Consider the following 19,696-nt stretch of genomic DNA (forward strand, 5'->3'; position numbering starts at 1 on the left):
TTGCTTTCATATTTATCATAGTTTGGTGATAGCCAATTCTCATCCTGTTTTGGAGGCTAAGGTTTATGTCCTCCTCCGTATAATTATGATTTTTGGTAAATATACAGGTTGGAGTCACTTCCTAAACTCCTCCATCATATAGATGGAACCTTCGAGGAAAAAAAAAAAGTTAAGTATTAAATAGAATTGAGTTGCATTTAGCAAGTTTAGATCTAATTCAATCAACATTGTCACGACCCAACCCCGTGGGCCGTGACTAGTGCCCTAGCTGGACACCCATACACACTTACTTACCAAATCGATATATCAAGGACTTATCCATATTCAACATACATTAAGTTATACAGATCCTGGAATCAGATGTCGTCTTAAGCGGTCATATATAGCAGAATATCATACAGAAGCCGGCAAGGCTGGCGGAAAACACATCGCCCAAATATATATATCCGTACACACACATATGGGCCATTTCGGCCATCACAGCAAACGGGACCGCTTAAGACTCAAATCACAGTCATAAACAAACAATCACGACCCATTACCCACATATATGTCTACAGGCCTCTACGAACCACAACAGAAACATATGACGGGACAGGGCCCCGCCGTACCCCAAATAGTCATATATATACAGAAACATGTACAACAAAGATATGTACCAAAAATATGGGTTCCAGATCAAAGGGAGCGCTCCAAAGTAGCAGAATAGGTATCCTACACTGGCGGGTCACCAGAACGAACGTCTGCACCTACGGGCATGAAACGCAGCCCCCGAAGAAAGGGGGTCAGTACGAAATAGGTACTGAGTATGTAAAGCATGAAATACACTATCCAAAATCATAACGGAAATACCAAGTACGGAAAATGAGTATAAAAATCAATATACCAAGAAGCTCGTTTTAAGACACAAATAATGCAAATATAAGAGTCATGCATAGGGCTCAGGAACGTGGTCGCCACTCCGACGTTGGCGCCACAACACATCATACTCCAGAAGGTTTCAAATTTCCGTACAATCCCGAACATATCGTATCATCATAACATATCACAACATCAGAACACATCATATGCCATAACACATCATAACGCCGTATATAAGCGGTACCCGGCCCTATGGCGAGGGTCTCGGGAACTGTAACACATCATACTGCCGAATATAACATAGTGCGCACGATGACAAAACCGGCCCGGGACCCGGCGAACGATATCATAGTAGTATGCACGAGCAGAGTAGTGAGAAACCACATGCACATAAATCAAGACTCAATGGATATATATACTTACCGACCCCTGAAGGCTCAGAAACAAGTTTCGGGTCGATCCGACCTAGTATGAGAAAGTTACGAACGTTTGAAGTACAAAACGTTCTATAAGCGTTTCAGAAGCCATTTTTGGAAAATCAAAGTCATAATCATGTCAAAAATCTTTTGGATATTGCTATGGATCAAATCAAATAGAACTTTTAGAGTCTTATGTACGTATCGAAACATATCAAAGGCTCGATGGAGCAATCGAATGTGTTAACATTTGGAAGGTCAAAACTATAGTCATATCATTTGTTTCTCAAATGCTATTCGGAAACATATTGGCCAAACTTCGGACATCATAGATACACGTCATCGGACATCATGGATACATATCAAAACCATACGGAACAGCTGATGAGAAATCAAGGACGTTAGCCATCCTAGTGGCTCTAAGAATAAGAATCTTTCCGAAACCATACATATACATCATATACTTATTTCATAAGGATCATGCCAAAGAAGAAAAGGTTAGGCTTTACATACCTCGCTCTCCTCCTAAGCTAATTCCAACTCAAGTCTCGGGCTCCCCAAGATCTACAATAACGTTATTAATTACCAAACATTAGCTACAAGTACTTGGAAATTCAATTCTAACTAGTACTTGTCTACAGAAATTTCGGCAGCATCTCCCCTGTAAATACAACACCCCCGAGAATTTAACTCGGCCAAATTTATCAACAACCATACCAACCATCATTTCAACAATACCAACAACCAATTTGGAACATATTCTAACATTAGTAACCCGCACAACATTCAAAACAATTCAACCAACTTTATTCCACCCGAAACTCTACAAATGCAACAAAAGCTACAACAACACATTTCCTTCTTTCAAATTCGTAAACTACAAAATAAATTCATACTTTAGCAACTTCATTCTCACAACTACATAAAACCATATTAAAATCACATAATTTCCTACAACAACCTACAACCAATTTCCATGCTAACTTGAACCATTAGTCTTTCATTTGCATCATAGAGTCTACAACAACACAACGAACATATTAAATAAAATTAATTCACCTCTCCTCCACCATTCAACAACCACACGGCCACCATTCAACACACACACCCACACGACCACACACAACACACATTATTTTCATGATTTTCATTCAATTCTACTTACTACTATATATATAAACCTTCCATAACATATAAAAGAATATGAATTCTTACCTTTTCCCTCAACTTTCCACTTGACTAGAATTTTGAACTTGCCACCAAGAGTAGTTTTCTTGCTTCAATAATTATACCACGTTAAAGAGGGTCTTTGAATTAGTAGGAACACAAGAAGAATATATTTTTTTGAATCAAGATTGTTGGCTTCAAGATTTTTTTTTTCTTTCCTTGGCCGAAAGGCCCCTTGTTCTTGCTCTCAATTCTCTTTCTCTTGAATGTTCTTGGATAAATGATGAATAATGATATGGCCCTCTCTTTTTATTACTTGGATTTAAATTTTACATGGGCCTTGGCCCATATACCCTTGGTCGGCCACACTTGGGCCTTTTTTTTTTTTTTCAAGCCCAATTATTTCATGACTAATTTTTGCAATTCATGAAACTATTTTCCAAATTTCCAATTTTGCCCTTAGCCTTCCTCAATATTTCCGCATCAATATTTTTATGAACAACTTATGTATTAAATAAGATCAAAATATTGCCTTATCTCTTACTAGTCACAATTATCTCAAATTATCCGAAGGTGCGAAATACGGGATATAACAAATATGAACAAAAATAGTGAATGTAACAAATAGTTAACACGATGGTTGACTTTAATTGAAACACTTGAATTCTTTCAATTTAGCTAAGTATTATATATGATTGAGTAACAATTAGCAACTTTTGATTTAATTTTTTAAGTAGATGTAACAAGGAGTCAATACTATGGTTGACTTTAATTGAAACATGAAATTGTCTCAATTAGTTAAGTATTAAATATAATTGAGTAGTATTAAGCAAATTTAGATCTAATTAAATTATTTTACACAAAATAGTAGATTTAACAAGTAGTCAACACTATGGTTGATTTTAATTGAAACATTGAATTGCTGCAATTTAGCTAAGTACTATATAAGATTGAATAACAATTAGCAGCTTTTGATTTAATTCAATCAATTTAAAAAAAATATGCAACAAGTAGTCAATACTATGGCTTATTTTAATTAAAACATGAAATTATCTCAATTACTTGAGTATTAAATAGAATTGAGTAACATTTAGCAAGTTTAGATCTAATTTTAACAAAAATAGTGGATATAACAAATAGTCAACACTATAGTTGACTTTAATTGAAACATTGAATTCCTTTAATTTAGCTAAGTATTATATAAGATTGAGTAACTATTAACAACTTTCAATTTAATTTAATGATTTTTTTAAAAAACAAAAGGTAGATGCAACATGTAGTCAATACTATGGTTGACTTTAATTGAAACATGAAAGTATCTCAATTAGTTAAGTATTAAATATAACTGAGTAGTATTCAGTAAGTTTATATCTAATTCAATTAGTTTAAACAAAATTAATAGATTTAACAAGTAGTCAACACTATAATTGATTTTAGTTGAAACATTGAATTGCTGCAATTTAGCTAAGCATTGTATAGGATTGAGTAACAATTAGCAACGTTTGATTGAATTCAATCAATTTTTAAAAAAAAATATGTGACAAATAGTCAATACTATGGTTAATTTTAATTGAAACATGGAATTATCTCAATTAATTAAGTATGTAGAATTAAGTTGCATTTACCAAGTTTAGATCTAATTCAATCAATATAAACAACAATAGTGAATGTAACAAATAGTCAACACTGTGGTTGACTTTAATTGAAACATTTGAATTCTTTCAATTTAGCTAAGTATATATAGATTGAGTAACAATTAACAACTTTTGATTTTTTTTTTTAAATCGATGCAATAAGTAGTCAATACTATGGTTAACTTTAACTGAAACATGAAATTATCTCAATTAGTTAAGTATTAAATATAATTGAGTAGTATTAAGCAAATTTAGATCTAATTCAATTAGTTTACACAAAAATAGCAGATTCAACAAGTAGTCAACACTATGGTTGATTTTAATTGAAACATTGAATTGTTGCAATTTAGCTAGATATTATATAGGATTGAATAATAATTAGCAACTTTTGATTTAATTCAATCAATTTAAAAAAAAAATGCAACAAGTAGTCAATACTATGGTTGATTTTAATTAAAACATGAAATTATCAAATTAGTTAAGTATTAAATAGAATTGAGTAACATTTAGCAAGTTTAGATCTAATTTAATCAATTTAAACAAAAATAGTGGATATAACAAATAGTCAACACTATGGTTGACTTTAATTGAAATATTGGATTCCTTTAATTTAGCTAAGTATTATATAAGATTGAGTAACTATTAGCAACTTTCAATTTAATTTAATCATTTTTTTAAAATAAAATAGGTAGATGCAACATGTAGTCAATACTATGGTTGACTTTAACTGAAACATGAAAGTATCTCAATTAGTTAGGTATTAAATATATGTGAGTAGTATTCAGCAAGTTTAGATCTAATTCAATTAGTTTAAACAAAATTAGTAGATTTAACAAGTAGTCAACTCTATGATTGATTTTAATCGAAACATTGAATTGCTGCAATTTAGCTAAGTATTATATAGGATTGAGTAACAATTAGCAACGTTTGATTTAATTCAATCAATTTAAAAAAAAAAAAACACTGTGACAAATAGTCAATACTATGATTGATTGTAATTGAAACATGGAATTATCTCAATTAATTAAATATATAGAATTAAGTTGCATTTACCAAGTTTAGATATAATTCAATCAATATAAACAACAATAGTGAATGTAACAAGTAGTCAACACTATGGTTGACTTTAATTGAAACATTTGAATTCCTTCAATTTAGCTAAGTATTACATAGGATTGAGTAACAATTAATAATATTTGATTTAATTCAATCAATTTTAAAAAACAATACGTGACAAGTAGTCAATACTATGGTTGACTTTAATTGAAACATGAAATTATCTGAATTAGTTAAGTATTGAATAGAATTTAGTTGCATTTAGCAAGTTTAGATCTAATTCAATCAACATAAACAAAAATAGTGAATGTAACAAATAGTCAACACTATAGTTGACTTTAATTGAAACATTTGAATTCTTTCAATTTAGCTAAATATTATATAGGATTGAGTAACAATTAGTAATTTTTGATTTAATTTTTTTAAGTAGTTGTAACAAGTAGTCAATACTATAGTTGACTTTAATTGAAACATGAAATTATCTCAATTAGTTATGGATTAAATATAATTGAGTATTATTAAGCAATTTTAGATCTAATTCAATTAGTTTTGTTACATCCCGTATTTTTGAACGTCAGATTATTTGTAAGCTGAGGTGGGGCCCACACGTCAAGATTTTTTTGGGACATGTGACAAATTATATGAATCACATATGTGAAGTTAAACACAACTCAAGAAGGACCCTTGGGCCAAATCAAAGTGGAAGTCCTCCAAACGAATATTTTTAAGAAAACGTTTTCGGGTGACCTGACTTTGGGGGGCAAAAACGGTATTATATGTTTGGAATTTGGAAAAATACCAAGAATTAGAAGTTGTAGATAATTGAATTATCTTTCCAACCATAGGTCGTGGGTTCCCAGGTGACGTCGGTACAAGGAGATATGGACGTTTTAAGGTCGAAAGGTCAGTGGGCTAGGCCCAACTCGGGACCAACCGAGTTGGCCCAAAAAAATGAAAAGAAAAATTTAGGCCCAAGGTGAGAGGGTGGCCGGCCATACCTGGTCCAAGCCCACCAAATTAATTAATTTCCATGTGGCAAATTAATTATAAAGGGATCATTATCCCTTAGATGATTCAAGAAACTTAGAAGGAGAAAGAACAAACAAAACAAGAGCAAAAAAAAGGGCCATTTCGGGTTTGGCCATAGAAAATTCACCCCTCCAAATCTTCCTCCAAAAATTATTTTCTTGTGGTATTCCTACTAATTTAAGGGTCCTTTACAACTTGGTGTAATTGTTTTGGAAGAAGGAGCACTTATTTCTTCAAGTTGACAACTTGTTCAAGTGAAGGAGTTGTAGAAAAAGGTAAGAATCAATTTCTTTTTCTTATGTTATGAAGGTTTGTTTATGTTGTGGTATGTGGAAATGAGTAGAAATTATGGAAATAAGGAAGTTTGCAAAGTGGGTATGTATATATATATGTAGCCATGAGTGTATATATGTTGTATACATATATGAGTTGAATTTTATGTTGTATTAGTTGTGGTTATGGTGAAAATTATATTGGGAATGAAAGTTGAATGAATTTTGGTTGAAGTTGGAATGTAGAAGATTATGTCACTTTAGAATGATTTTGTGATATTATGGAAATGAAGTTGTTAAGATGTGAATTATGATTATGGTTGATGAAATTGGAAGATGGAAATATGTTATGAATATGTAGGTTGAAGATTTGAAGTTTTGGGTGAATTATGTTTTGGTGGAAAGTTTGTATATTTTGTATATCTTGTGAATATTTCGTAGAAATGATATGAAATATTTCCAAATTATATTGTGATGATCTAGATTAATGATGAATGTGAAACCATTGAGATTAGTTTGGAAATTGAAGTTGAAATGAAGGTTATGACATTATGTTGGAAAGATAGCTAGTTAAGTTATATTGTGTTTATAGTGATTATTGTTGTTGTTGGTGTTGTTGTTGGGTTGTTGTTGATTGTTTTGGCCGAGTTGAATTCTCGGGGGCGCTATATGTATAGGGGAGATGCTGCCCAAATTTTTATAGACAAGAATTGGTTAAGGTTGAAATTTTAAGTCTTATGAATTGAGAATTGGTAAATGTGACCAATTGCAGATTTTGGGCGAAACGGGAATTGAATTTGGAAAGGCGTAAAGAGCATATAAGGTATGTAAAGGTATCCCGATTCTTCTTTTGGCATGCCCTAGGTGTACTAGGATCGGATTTGAGCCTCGAAAAGTGTTCTGCTCATCGGGATCCGCATTTGAAAATACCCCTTTTTCATTCAATGGAATTGAACCCTATAAGTATGCTTTATTGAAAGAATTGTGCAAACTTCCGCAAATTGTTTAGAAAATTATGGAATGTCCCCAGAATCTCCGTAGGTGACTTTATAAGCTTAAAATACGTAATTTGAGCCCACCGCTTCGTTTGTCCCGAGGTGGGCCCACTATTTCCGATTTTACCCTTTTAGTGGTTATGACTTGCCTTCGAGCGTTTTTTTTAAAGAAATGTTTTTAACTACGCTTGTAATTACTAAATAAAACTTGTTTTAAATATTCCATTAAGTCTTGTAAAACTGTTTCGGAACTTGGAAACGAACTTAGAAAGATTATGCTTCTGTAATCCATTATGACATCCGAAATACACTCACTATGATTCTGTCCGATTTCATTATTTCGATTTGTCATCCGATAGGTCTTATTGAGTCTCTGGAAATATATGACATTCGTTTGAATTATTTTGATAAGCCCCATAATGTATTTTGAAACATGAAAATGATTACAAAAAGCTTATTTTGACATATGCTATTGGGATATCCGAAATATATACACTATGATTACTGCTCCGCTTCTGTCATATGGTTTGTCATCTGAATTATGCTACTGAGTCTCCGTAAATGTGCTATATTTTATTTTGCATTAGTTTCTCACTACTCCATTCGTGGATGCCCCAACGTTTCCCACACTGAGCCCGGGCCAGGATATGTTGTCAAGCGTATTCCTCTGCATTGTTCGCCGTGCCTCGATGTGAGGGGGCAGGTATACATGTACATGGGTTGTGGAGTATGCTGTGCCATGTACACACTCTGATATGATATGATATGATTTGATATGGCCATCTGATATGATATGTTATGCTACGGGGTTATCCCCTATTCTGCTCCTTATGTGTGGTGGCACCAGCGTCGGGGGGTGGCCACGTTCTATTTGCCGAGTCCCTTGGAAGGGGTCGGATATGATATGGTATATGTTTCTGTACACACTCCTCATGTTTCGAAAATATGCATTTGATACTTCGGATGTTACACTCACTTCTCTGTAAGTTCTGTTTCGGTTATGATCTTGTTCCGTAATGGGACCAGGTACGACATATGTTTCCAGCGAATATTATTTATGCTATATGATCAGCATTTTGCTAATCTGGATATTCAGTTTATTTTCTGTATCTTCTGCTTCGATTATGACTTTGTTTACTACGTTCTGTGCTTTACATACTCAGTACATATTTCGTACTGACCCCCTTCCTTCGGGGGCTGCGTTTTCATGCCGCGCAGGTACAAACGACAGGTTTGCTGATCCGCCCGCGTAGGACTTTATTCTGCTATTTTGGAGCGCTCTTTTATCCGGAGCCCATATTTTGGTACAGTCTTCTGCTATCGTATATATGTACATTATTCAGGGGTACGACGGGGCCCTGTCCCGTCTTATGATTCTGTTATGTTCTGTAGAGGTCTGTAGACATACTTGTGTGGGTTCTGTATATGTTTTTGGGTTACTATGATCTGTGATGGCCTTATCGGCTTCCACGTGCTATATCTGTTCACCTGCAATATCTGGTAGCGCCAATTAACTTTTATATTAATATATTCTGCAAATATGCTCATTTGGGGTATTGGGTACGTTTGGGTGTCCAGCACGGACACTAGTCGCGGCCTACGGGGTTGGGTCGTGACAAAAGTGGTATCAGAGCGGTTCGTCCTCGGAACGTCTACAAACCGTGTCTAGTAGAGTCTTGTTTATCGGTGTGTTGTGCACCACACCTATAAACAGGAAGCTACAGGACATTTAGGGTGTTTCTTTTTTTGAAATCTTAGATCGTGCAATAGAGCTGTGCTATTAGGATGATTCTGTCCTGATTCGTTGTTGTTTTTCTTTCAGTGATGCCTCCGAAAAAGGCGACGGCTGCCCAGAAGAAAAAGGGCGTGGTAGGAGAGACCAGCCGGGCTCAGAAGGGTACTCGGACCCTTGCTCAGATGATGCGTGATATTGCGTCCCGGCCAGCAGACTCTGCTACGTCTTCATCATCAGAGGAGTCTGGGGCAGCTCCACCAGTAGCTCCAGAGGTTCCAGTACCTGAGCCTCCAGCTCCACAGCCAGGGGCTGAGGATCGGGCTATGAGAGATGCGGTCCAGTTGTTGACCAGACTGGTAGCAGGGCAGGTTCATAGGCACGGACTTGGGGATGGTCGTGCAGACAGACGTGACAGTTCGAGAGCTCGTGAGTTCCTGACCTGTAATCCTCCAGAGTTCTTCGGGACAAAGCCCGAGGAGGATCCTGAGGAGTTTATCAGGAAGATGCGGCGCACGTTACATTTGATTAAGGCATCTGCGACAGAGTCAGTCGAGTTGGCTTCGTACCGGTTGTATGATGTAGCAGCAAATTGGTACGAGTCTTGGGAGTTAGCCAGAGGCGTTGGTGCTCCCCCAGCAGTCTGGGATGAGTTTTCTGAGGCTTTTCTTAGCCATTTTCTGCCTCCGGAGTTACGGCGGGCCAGGGCTGACAGATTCTTATTGCTGAGACAGAGGGGCTGCAGTGTTCGAGAGTACAGTATGGAGTTCGACTCATTGGCCCGATATGCACCTGCTGTGGTAGCTACTATGGCTGACAGGATGCACAGGTATATTATGGGGCTGGACCGTTATTTTGTCGACAGTTGCTTGGTATTGGCCGCTCAGCCCGATATGGATATTGCCCGGATTCAGGCGCACGCTCAGGGCATGGAGGACCGGCACAGGGGTCATCAGCCCGATAGGAGTCAGGATCGGAGACAGCCCAAGAGGGCCAGATCATCTAGGTATTTTGAGGAATTTCGGAGTGGGCAGCCTCAGCAGCAGCAGCAGTCTAGCAGGCATTCTTCCCAGCCGGCACAGAGCACACCTCCGCAGTTCTCAGGCAGGAGATTTGATAGCCCAGGGTATTTAGGAGCAGGCCAGAGCTCCGGGGTTTCAGGTTCGCGGGTAGACAGGAGTTCCGGTCAGACGAGGCCACCCAGGCCTCAGTGTTCTTATTGTGGGAGATACCACCCTGGAGAGTGCTACCGTGCTACAGGTGCTTGTTATTCTTGTGGCCGTCAGGGCCATACTGTGAGAGAGTGTCCGTATAAGGGTAATTTGGGAGGTGCAGCGCAGCCTACCGGATCAGTCGCTGGGTCATCGTCTCCTTCGATAGCCATGCGCCCTGCGGGGCAGGGTACGTCGACATCAGCAGGCCGCGGCAGAGGTAGTGGCGGGACTCCCAGTTCAAGCGGTCCTTCGAACCGCATCTATGCCTTGACTAGTCGACAAGACCCGGAGGCGCTACCAAACGCGGATACAGGTATACTAATGTCTTTTTCGAAATATAAGTGTATTGACAGATCTAGCCTCTACTTTGTGATATATTTTCCCCAAAATGCTTACAAGACCCTATAAGATTAATTTAACATTCGAGGACGAATGTTCTAAAGGGGGGGAGGATGTTACATCCCGTATTTTTGAACGTCAGATTATTTGTAAGCTGAGGTGGGGCCCACACGTCAAGATTTTTTTGGGACATGTGACAAATTATATGAATCACATATGTGAAGTTAAACACAACTCAAGAAGGACCCTTGGGCCAAATCAAAGTGGAAGTCCTCCAAACGAATATTTTTAAGAAAACGTTTTCGGGTGACCTGACTTTGGGGGGCAAAAACGGTATTATATGTTTGGAATTTGGAAAAATACCAAGAATTAGAAGTTGTAGATAATTGAATTATCTTTCCAACCATAGGTCGTGGGTTCCCAGGTGACGTCGGTACAAGGAGATATGGACGTTTTAAGGTCGAAAGGTCAGTGGGCTAGGCCCAACTCGGGACCAACCGAGTTGGCCCAAAAAAATGAAAAGAAAAATTTAGGCCCAAGGTGAGAGGGTGGCCGGCCATACCTGGTCCAAGCCCACCAAATTAATTAATTTCCATGTGGCAAATTAATTATAAAGGGATCATTATCCCTTAGATGATTCAAGAAACTTAGAAGGAGAAAGAACAAACAAAACAAGAGCAAAAAAAAGGGCCATTTCGGGTTTGGCCATAGAAAATTCACCCCTCCAAATCTTCCTCCAAAAATTATTTTCTTGTGGTATTCCTACTAATTTAAGGGTCCTTTACAACTTGGTGTAATTGTTTTGGAAGAAGGAGCACTTATTTCTTCAAGTTGACAACTTGTTCAAGTGAAGGAGTTGTAGAAAAAGGTAAGAATCAATTTCTTTTTCTTATGTTATGAAGGTTTGTTTATGTTGTGGTATGTGGAAATGAGTAGAAATTATGGAAATAAGGAAGTTTGCAAAGTGGGTATGTATATATATATGTAGCCATGAGTGTATATATGTTGTATACATATATGAGTTGAATTTTATGTTGTATTAGTTGTGGTTATGGTGAAAATTATATTGGGAATGAAAGTTGAATGAATTTTGGTTGAAGTTGGAATGTAGAAGATTATGTCACTTTAGAATGATTTTGTGATATTATGGAAATGAAGTTGTTAAGATGTGAATTATGATTATGGTTGATGAAATTGGAAGATGGAAATATGTTATGAATATGTAGGTTGAAGATTTGAAGTTTTGGGTGAATTATGTTTTGGTGGAAAGTTTGTATATTTTGTATATCTTGTGAATATTTCGTAGAAATGATATGAAATATTTCCAAATTATATTGTGATGATCTAGATTAATGATGAATGTGAAACCATTGAGATTAGTTTGGAAATTGAAGTTGAAATGAAGGTTATGACATTATGTTGGAAAGATAGCTAGTTAAGTTATATTGTGTTTATAGTGATTATTGTTGTTGTTGGTGTTGTTGTTGGGTTGTTGTTGATTGTTTTGGCCGAGTTGAATTCTCGGGGGCGCTATATGTATAGGGGAGATGCTGCCCAAATTTTTATAGACAAGAATTGGTTAAGGTTGAAATTTTAAGTCTTATGAATTGAGAATTGGTAAATGTGACCAATTGCAGATTTTGGGCGAAACGGGAATTGAATTTGGAAAGGCGTAAAGAGCATATAAGGTATGTAAAGGTATCCCGATTCTTCTTTTGGCATGCCCTAGGTGTACTAGGATCGGATTTGAGCCTCGAAAAGTGTTCTGCTCATCGGGATCCGCATTTGAAAATACCCCTTTTTCATTCAATGGAATTGAACCCTATAAGTATGCTTTATTGAAAGAATTGTGCAAACTTCCGCAAATTGTTTAGAAAATTATGGAATGTCCCCAGAATCTCCGTAGGTGACTTTATAAGCTTAAAATACGTAATTTGAGCCCACCGCTTCGTTTGTCCCGAGGTGGGCCCACTATTTCCGATTTTACCCTTTTAGTGGTTATGACTTGCCTTCGAGCGTTTTTTTTAAAGAAATGTTTTTAACTACGCTTGTAATTACTAAATAAAACTTGTTTTAAATATTCCATTAAGTCTTGTAAAACTGTTTCGGAACTTGGAAACGAACTTAGAAAGATTATGCTTCTGTAATCCATTATGACATCCGAAATACACTCACTATGATTCTGTCCGATTTCATTATTTCGATTTGTCATCCGATAGGTCTTATTGAGTCTCTGGAAATATATGACATTCGTTTGAATTATTTTGATAAGCCCCATAATGTATTTTGAAACATGAAAATGATTACAAAAAGCTTATTTTGACATATGCTATTGGGATATCCGAAATATATACACTATGATTACTGCTCCGCTTCTGTCATATGGTTTGTCATCTGAATTATGCTACTGAGTCTCCGTAAATGTGCTATATTTTATTTTGCATTAGTTTCTCACTACTCCATTCGTGGATGCCCCAACGTTTCCCACACTGAGCCCGGGCCAGGATATGTTGTCAAGCGTATTCCTCTGCATTGTTCGCCGTGCCTCGATGTGAGGGGGCAGGTATACATGTACATGGGTTGTGGAGTATGCTGTGCCATGTACACACTCTGATATGATATGATATGATTTGATATGGCCATCTGATATGATATGTTATGCTACGGGGTTATCCCCTATTCTGCTCCTTATGTGTGGTGGCACCAGCGTCGGGGGGTGGCCACGTTCTATTTGCCGAGTCCCTTGGAAGGGGTCGGATATGATATGGTATATGTTTCTGTACACACTCCTCATGTTTCGAAAATATGCATTTGATACTTCGGATGTTACACTCACTTCTCTGTAAGTTCTGTTTCGGTTATGATCTTGTTCCGTAATGGGACCAGGTACGACATATGTTTCCAGCGAATATTATTTATGCTATATGATCAGCATTTTGCTAATCTGGATATTCAGTTTATTTTCTGTATCTTCTGCTTCGATTATGACTTTGTTTACTACGTTCTGTGCTTTACATACTCAGTACATATTTCGTACTGACCCCCTTCCTTCGGGGGCTGCGTTTTCATGCCGCGCAGGTACAAACGACAGGTTTGCTGATCCGCCCGCGTAGGACTTTATTCTGCTATTTTGGAGCGCTCTTTTATCCGGAGCCCATATTTTGGTACAGTCTTCTGCTATCGTATATATGTACATTATTCAGGGGTACGACGGGGCCCTGTCCCGTCTTATGATTCTGTTATGTTCTGTAGAGGTCTGTAGACATACTTGTGTGGGTTCTGTATATGTTTTTGGGTTACTATGATCTGTGATGGCCTTATCGGCTTCCACGTGCTATATCTGTTCACCTGCAATATCTGGTAGCGCCAATTAACTTTTATATTAATATATTCTGCAAATATGCTCATTTGGGGTATTGGGTACGTTTGGGTGTCCAGCACGGACACTAGTCACGGCCTACGGGGTTGGGTCATGACAAGTTTAAACAAAAATAGTAGATTTAACGAGTAGTCAATACTATAGTTGACTTTAATTGAAACATGAAATTATCTCAATTAGTTAAGGATTAAATATAATTGAGTATTATTAAGCAATTTTAGATCTAATTCAATTAGTTTAAACAAAAATAGTAGATTTAACAAGTAGTCAACACTATGGTTGATTTTAATTGAAACATTAAGTTGCTACAATTTAGCTAACTATTATATAGGATTGAGTAACAATTAGCAACGTTTGATTTAATTCAATCGATTCTTTCTCTCTCTATGTGTGTGGGGGGGGGGGGGGGAGGGGGGGGGGGGAGGGGGCAAGTAGTCAATACTCAATACCATGTCTTATAAATTAGCCGTATTTATCATAGCACGACTTAATGCTTTTTGATTATGATCATTTTTTATGCGATCTTATTACCTTTTTTTTGTTGAATATTTTAGTACAACGTCATATTTCATTTTACATTTTATGTTATTTTCTTAAAAAATACCTTAGTTAAATAATCATATGTTAATAGGACTAAAGGAATATTTGGAGTATAAGTTATATGACACTACTTCCTAACTTTGGGCTATTTGTTATGAACATAAAGATGCATGAGCATTGGGCTGCTCAAAGAAGTTGGGCCCAAACAATCACAACCCATATATTCAGCAATATCTAATGCAGCCCAATATCAAAAGTTTCCAACATTGCATCAAATACACTTGATTAACAAGACAACTCACTTTTAATTACATTATAAGGGAATGCAATTAGTTATAGGGTAGGCAACAAAATTTGGACAAAATTGTATAAAGTACATTGATACTTCATCTGTTTGAGTTTGGTGATCATGTAAGTGAAAGAAAAAATGAAAAAAAAAATTAGACTAAATGCGCGCACCTAGAATCAAACACGGGACCTAAGGGTTCTAAACGCGAACCTTGACCAATTTCGCTATAATAGCATTCATCATTTGTTGGAACGGAAATTTTCTTATCTGCATTTTTTGATAGAGCAAAATGGTAAAATAAATGACTTTTCAATATTTAATAGAAAATTCAATGCAAAATATAGGTTTGTTGCACTCTCATAAATGTAAATAATGACATTCATGCTTTGTGTGGGTTTTTTACGTTACGAACTTGTGTATGCAGCGATCGTTAGCGATTCTCGTCGTTGTTTTACATTACCGAACTTGTCTAGATTAACATTGTTTAATCCATAATTTTTTTAAGACAAGTCAATTTCGTTCATTCACTTTTAGCGTCAATAAAAATAAAATAAGCCTAATATCATTTTCAGACATTTCATCGATTACACATCAAATTCTTAAATTATCTATTTAAATAATATGTTGTTGCAAGTTAAATTAGCGTTGATCATATTATTCGATTGATATATTCATGTCAAAATCTACTAAATCAAAGGTGTCAATGGATGAGATTTTGACGTTGAGAAATTAAAAATATACTGGCAGTTGATTAGTGCAATTGTATGGGAAGCAATGCTAAAACTCCAGGCACCAAATTATAAAGGCAAATATTGTTCTATAGTTAATTACGGAATAAGGCCTGGGATGCACGAAAACTAAGTACGAATATGAATAATAGTGATAAAAACATCTTCTTCATTTTTCAAAACTCTAGATCAATTTTATTACATCCTAATTAGTTCTTCTCAACATATAATGCTTCTTTCCTCGTTAATATTTTATTTTTATTTTATAAGAGCTCCAAATTCCCTTTTGAAAGTAATAACAGATGAGGATCTGAAATTGATTCATTACTTTTTTTTTCTATTCATTTTATTCATCAATTCATGGAACGTGTTTTTTATTACTAAATTACTTTACTAATTAAGAGAAACGTTAGTATCTTATTGGTAATTTATGTATGAGAGTGAGTCAAGAGATCACTTGCGAAAATTTAACTAAGTAGATATAAATACGAAGAATATTTGATGAGATTGCAAAAGTTAGTTCTCATTTGATTCCTTTTGATATACGCATGAATAGTATCAATTTTAATATTTATATATATATGTTTTATGTTCAAGAGGTTATTTAAAAGTTAGTTTAGAATAGAATAATATAAGTTGGTTCACCATCTTCTATCATCTATAACTTTGAGCATTCAATCTAGTGAAAAAATAGTATTAAACTTGTAGTGGTTATTCCAAATAAAAATGGCAGCATTGTTGCTTCTATAATGTGAGATTGTGAAATGATTTTAAATAATTGCTCTTTATCTAAATAAAATCACCAACAATATCATATATATTATCACACTTGATTGACAAGCCTTTTAGCAGGTGGGGAGAGAGATCATTGTGGAAGTGAGAGAAAAGAGTAAATGAGTAAAATTGTATTAATGAAAATAGATTTCATTAATTAATGGAGAGGGTTGGCTATAATCGGAGTTTATTACTGTATTTATATTTTTTTTCTATTCAATGTGCTATATTTGTTACTTTTAAAAAGATATGTTATTCTTGTATATAATTCTTACTAATTGGTTTAGGGGGTAAATGTCTCTAAAAAGGAAAAAAAAAAAGAGAAAAAGAATTAAGGCTTTGTATATTGTTTAGGTTGGCCCACAGTATAATGAAAGAAAAAATAAATAAATTTGGGGCAATTCACAGAATTGCCCTTCTTTTGGGGTGGTCTTTAAATTTTGTCCCTCATATTTGCGGTCTTTAAATTTTTCCCCTCATATTTGTGGTCTTTAAGTTTTGCCCTTAGCTTGGATACCTGAGGTTCTGGGTTCAAACCCCCGCTCAGGCATAAAATAAAATAAAAAAATTTGCAAGGCAGGGCTGGAGGGAGTGTATGCTGGATCCGGCATAAAGTCCTTAAGGAAAAAACTAAAGTTATGCCGGAGGGGGCATAACTTTTCCTCAAGGCATAGTTTAGTTATACCTTATGGGGCAAAAATTTTCCTTAAGGAACTATGCCTTATGGGGCAGACTTTTAATTAAGGCATAACCAAAAGTATGCCTCATAAGGCAGAACTTTTCCTTAAGGCAAACTTTTAGTTATGCCTTAAGGAAAAGTTCCGCCTTATGGGGCATACTTTTAGTTATATTTTATGGGGCACACTTTTAATTAAGGCATAACTAAAAGTATGCCCATAAGGCGGAACTTTTCCTTCAGGCATAATTAAAAGTTTGCCTTGAAAAGTAAAATAAAATAAAAAAATATATGTCTCAAGGCAAAGTCTGCTCCCTCCGGCATAACTTTAGTTTTTCCTTAAGGATTGTATGCCAGATCCTGCATAAAGTCCTTAAGGAAAAACTAAAGTTATGCCGGAGGGGGCATAACTTTTCCTCAAGGCATAGTTTAGTTATGCCTTATGGGGCAAAACTTTTCCTTAAGGAACTATGTCTTATGGGGTAGACTTTTAATTAAGGCATAACCAAAAGTATGCCTCATAAGGCAGAACTTTTCCTTAAGGCAAACTTTTAGTTATGCCTTAAGGAAAAGTTCCGCCTTATGGGGCATACTTTTAGTTAAATTTTATGGGGCACACTTTTAGTTAAGGCATAACTAAAAGTATGTCCCATAAGGCGGAACTTTTCCTTAAGGCATAATTAAAAGTTTGCCTTGAAAAGTAATATATATATATATGTCTCAAGGCAAAGTCTGCCCCCTCCGACATAACTTTAGTTTTTCCTTAAGGATTGTATGCTGGATCTGACATACACTCCCCCAGCCCTGCCTTGCGAAATTATTTTTTTATTTTATGCCTGAGCGGTGGTTCGAACCCAGAACCTCAAGTATCCAAGCGAATGACAAAACTTAAAGAACACAAATATGAGGGGCAAAATTTAAAGATCATCCCAAAAGAAGGGCAATCCGTGCAAAAAATGATAAATTTGTGTATATTGTTTAGGCTGGCCCACCGTATAATGAAATAAAAAATAAATAAAGTTGTGTTTATTGTTTAGATTGGCCCACCATATAATGAAATAAAAATAAAGTTAGTGTATATTGTTAGGTTAGCCCACCGTATAATATAGGTGTATGCATCTCATTTAAATATTGTCATTTATGTTTTAGTGTGGTCTACTTTAATCATAACACCACATTAAAAGGGAGAGGTTGACTGTTGAGGGTTAGGGTATTCGGGTCATTTTGCTGTGGGCCAGCCCAGTTTTGACACTTTTGATAAAGTGGGTTTTGCTATTTAGCAGCACCCTAACATAAAATTGTCTCCGTCCTTTTTTGTTTTCTAGTACTTATATAAGTGATGACATTGATAGTGATAATAATATGTAGAAGACAAATGAACATCATTGAAGAACGTAACTAATAATAATAATTATTATTATTATTATAATAGAAACAACAACTACTGAATTGATGTCACATGCATCATCATGAATTTATTGGGGTTGCTAATCTGTGATGGGTTAACTTGGAGACAGTCTAAATCAACCCATCATCAAAAAATTTTACCCAAACTTATTAAAATTCGGATTGATTAGTCAAGTTACATGAGTTTGAGTCAATTTTGCCACCCCTAAGTTAAAAGAACTTACCAAAATGCAACATGATTACGTAATGTGTTATACTACTCGTTACCGTGCATTATTAGTAAGTTTCGGTTTCTTTTGATTATTTTTCATTTTTTTCTTGGCATTAGCATGTGAAATACAATATAATTCAATCGATGAGAGTTATCAATAACTTTTTGATTAGTCAAAATCAAAATATGTCGAGCAAGAAGTTGTGGTCCATCTATTGACATATCCTAATTTTGAAATAAGAAGATATGGTTTGACACATTTGATGATAGACTAGTGTGCTTGCCCGCGCTACGCGCGGCTATAAAAAAGATATAAATATGAATAGATATTAATGTTCAATATTTTTTAATGAAACATCTTTTCATGATTCTTTAAATAATCTATACATAATCTTTTAACTAAAAGAATATTGAGTGACATTTAACTGAAAGAATATTGAGAAACATTATAATCGAATTTGAAACTCATTTAATGTCAACTTGAATGGAAGTTAGAAAAAATAATGAAAAACTGTAAGGCAAGCCGAAGAGATAATCTGATTTATTTAATTCTCTGTAAACGACGTAATAAATGTTTAAAATATAAAATAAGAAAATGTTTTCATTCATATGTGTATGTGTATACACAAACTATTTAAACTTACAAGGGTGCTAACATTAATATATAGAATATCTAAAAAGGTGAATTTGCCTTGATTATTTGTTAACATGTGGGCTGAAGCATTTTAATTATGCTTTAAACTTGAGCTCTTTAATAGTACAACTTTTTCTTTAGTAGAAACTTTTGAAATTTATTAAAAAAAAAATGGCAACATCCATTTGTTGGACTTTACTAATGAAAGCAAACAGTTGATATATCAGTGAATTTGAATTTGAAATGACTGTTAGTTCCCAATAATGAATTTTTATATTAACTTTTTTTTTTTTATGATAAAAAAAGGGCCGACTTCCGTTTAATGTCGAACTATTAGCTAATT

At 35.3% G+C, this 19,696-nt stretch overlaps 1 protein-coding gene and 1 long non-coding RNA gene across 2 annotated transcripts; both read left to right on the plus strand.

Moving 5' to 3' along the window:
* The first annotated feature begins 5,775 nt into the window (after window positions 1-5,775).
* On the plus strand, window positions 5,776-8,977 carry LOC132629300 (uncharacterized). Its single transcript, XR_009578167.1, has 3 exons — window positions 5,776-6,438; window positions 7,208-7,258; window positions 8,649-8,977. It is a non-coding gene; the product is annotated as an uncharacterized LOC132629300 (long non-coding RNA).
* A 277-nt stretch (window positions 8,978-9,254) lies between these two features.
* On the plus strand, window positions 9,255-14,122 carry LOC132626080 (uncharacterized). The gene is made up of 3 exons (XM_060340807.1): window positions 9,255-11,583; window positions 12,353-12,403; window positions 13,794-14,122. Exon 1 carries the CDS (start codon window positions 9,255-9,257, stop codon window positions 10,782-10,784), a length of 1,530 nt encoding a protein of 509 aa, XP_060196790.1. The 3' UTR covers window positions 10,785-11,583; window positions 12,353-12,403; window positions 13,794-14,122.
* The last annotated feature ends 5,574 nt before the right edge of the window (window positions 14,123-19,696 follow it).

Source organism: Lycium barbarum, chromosome 2 (assembly GCF_019175385.1).
Source record: "Lycium barbarum isolate Lr01 chromosome 2, ASM1917538v2, whole genome shotgun sequence".
NCBI classification, from domain to species: Eukaryota; Viridiplantae; Streptophyta; class Magnoliopsida; order Solanales; family Solanaceae; genus Lycium; species Lycium barbarum.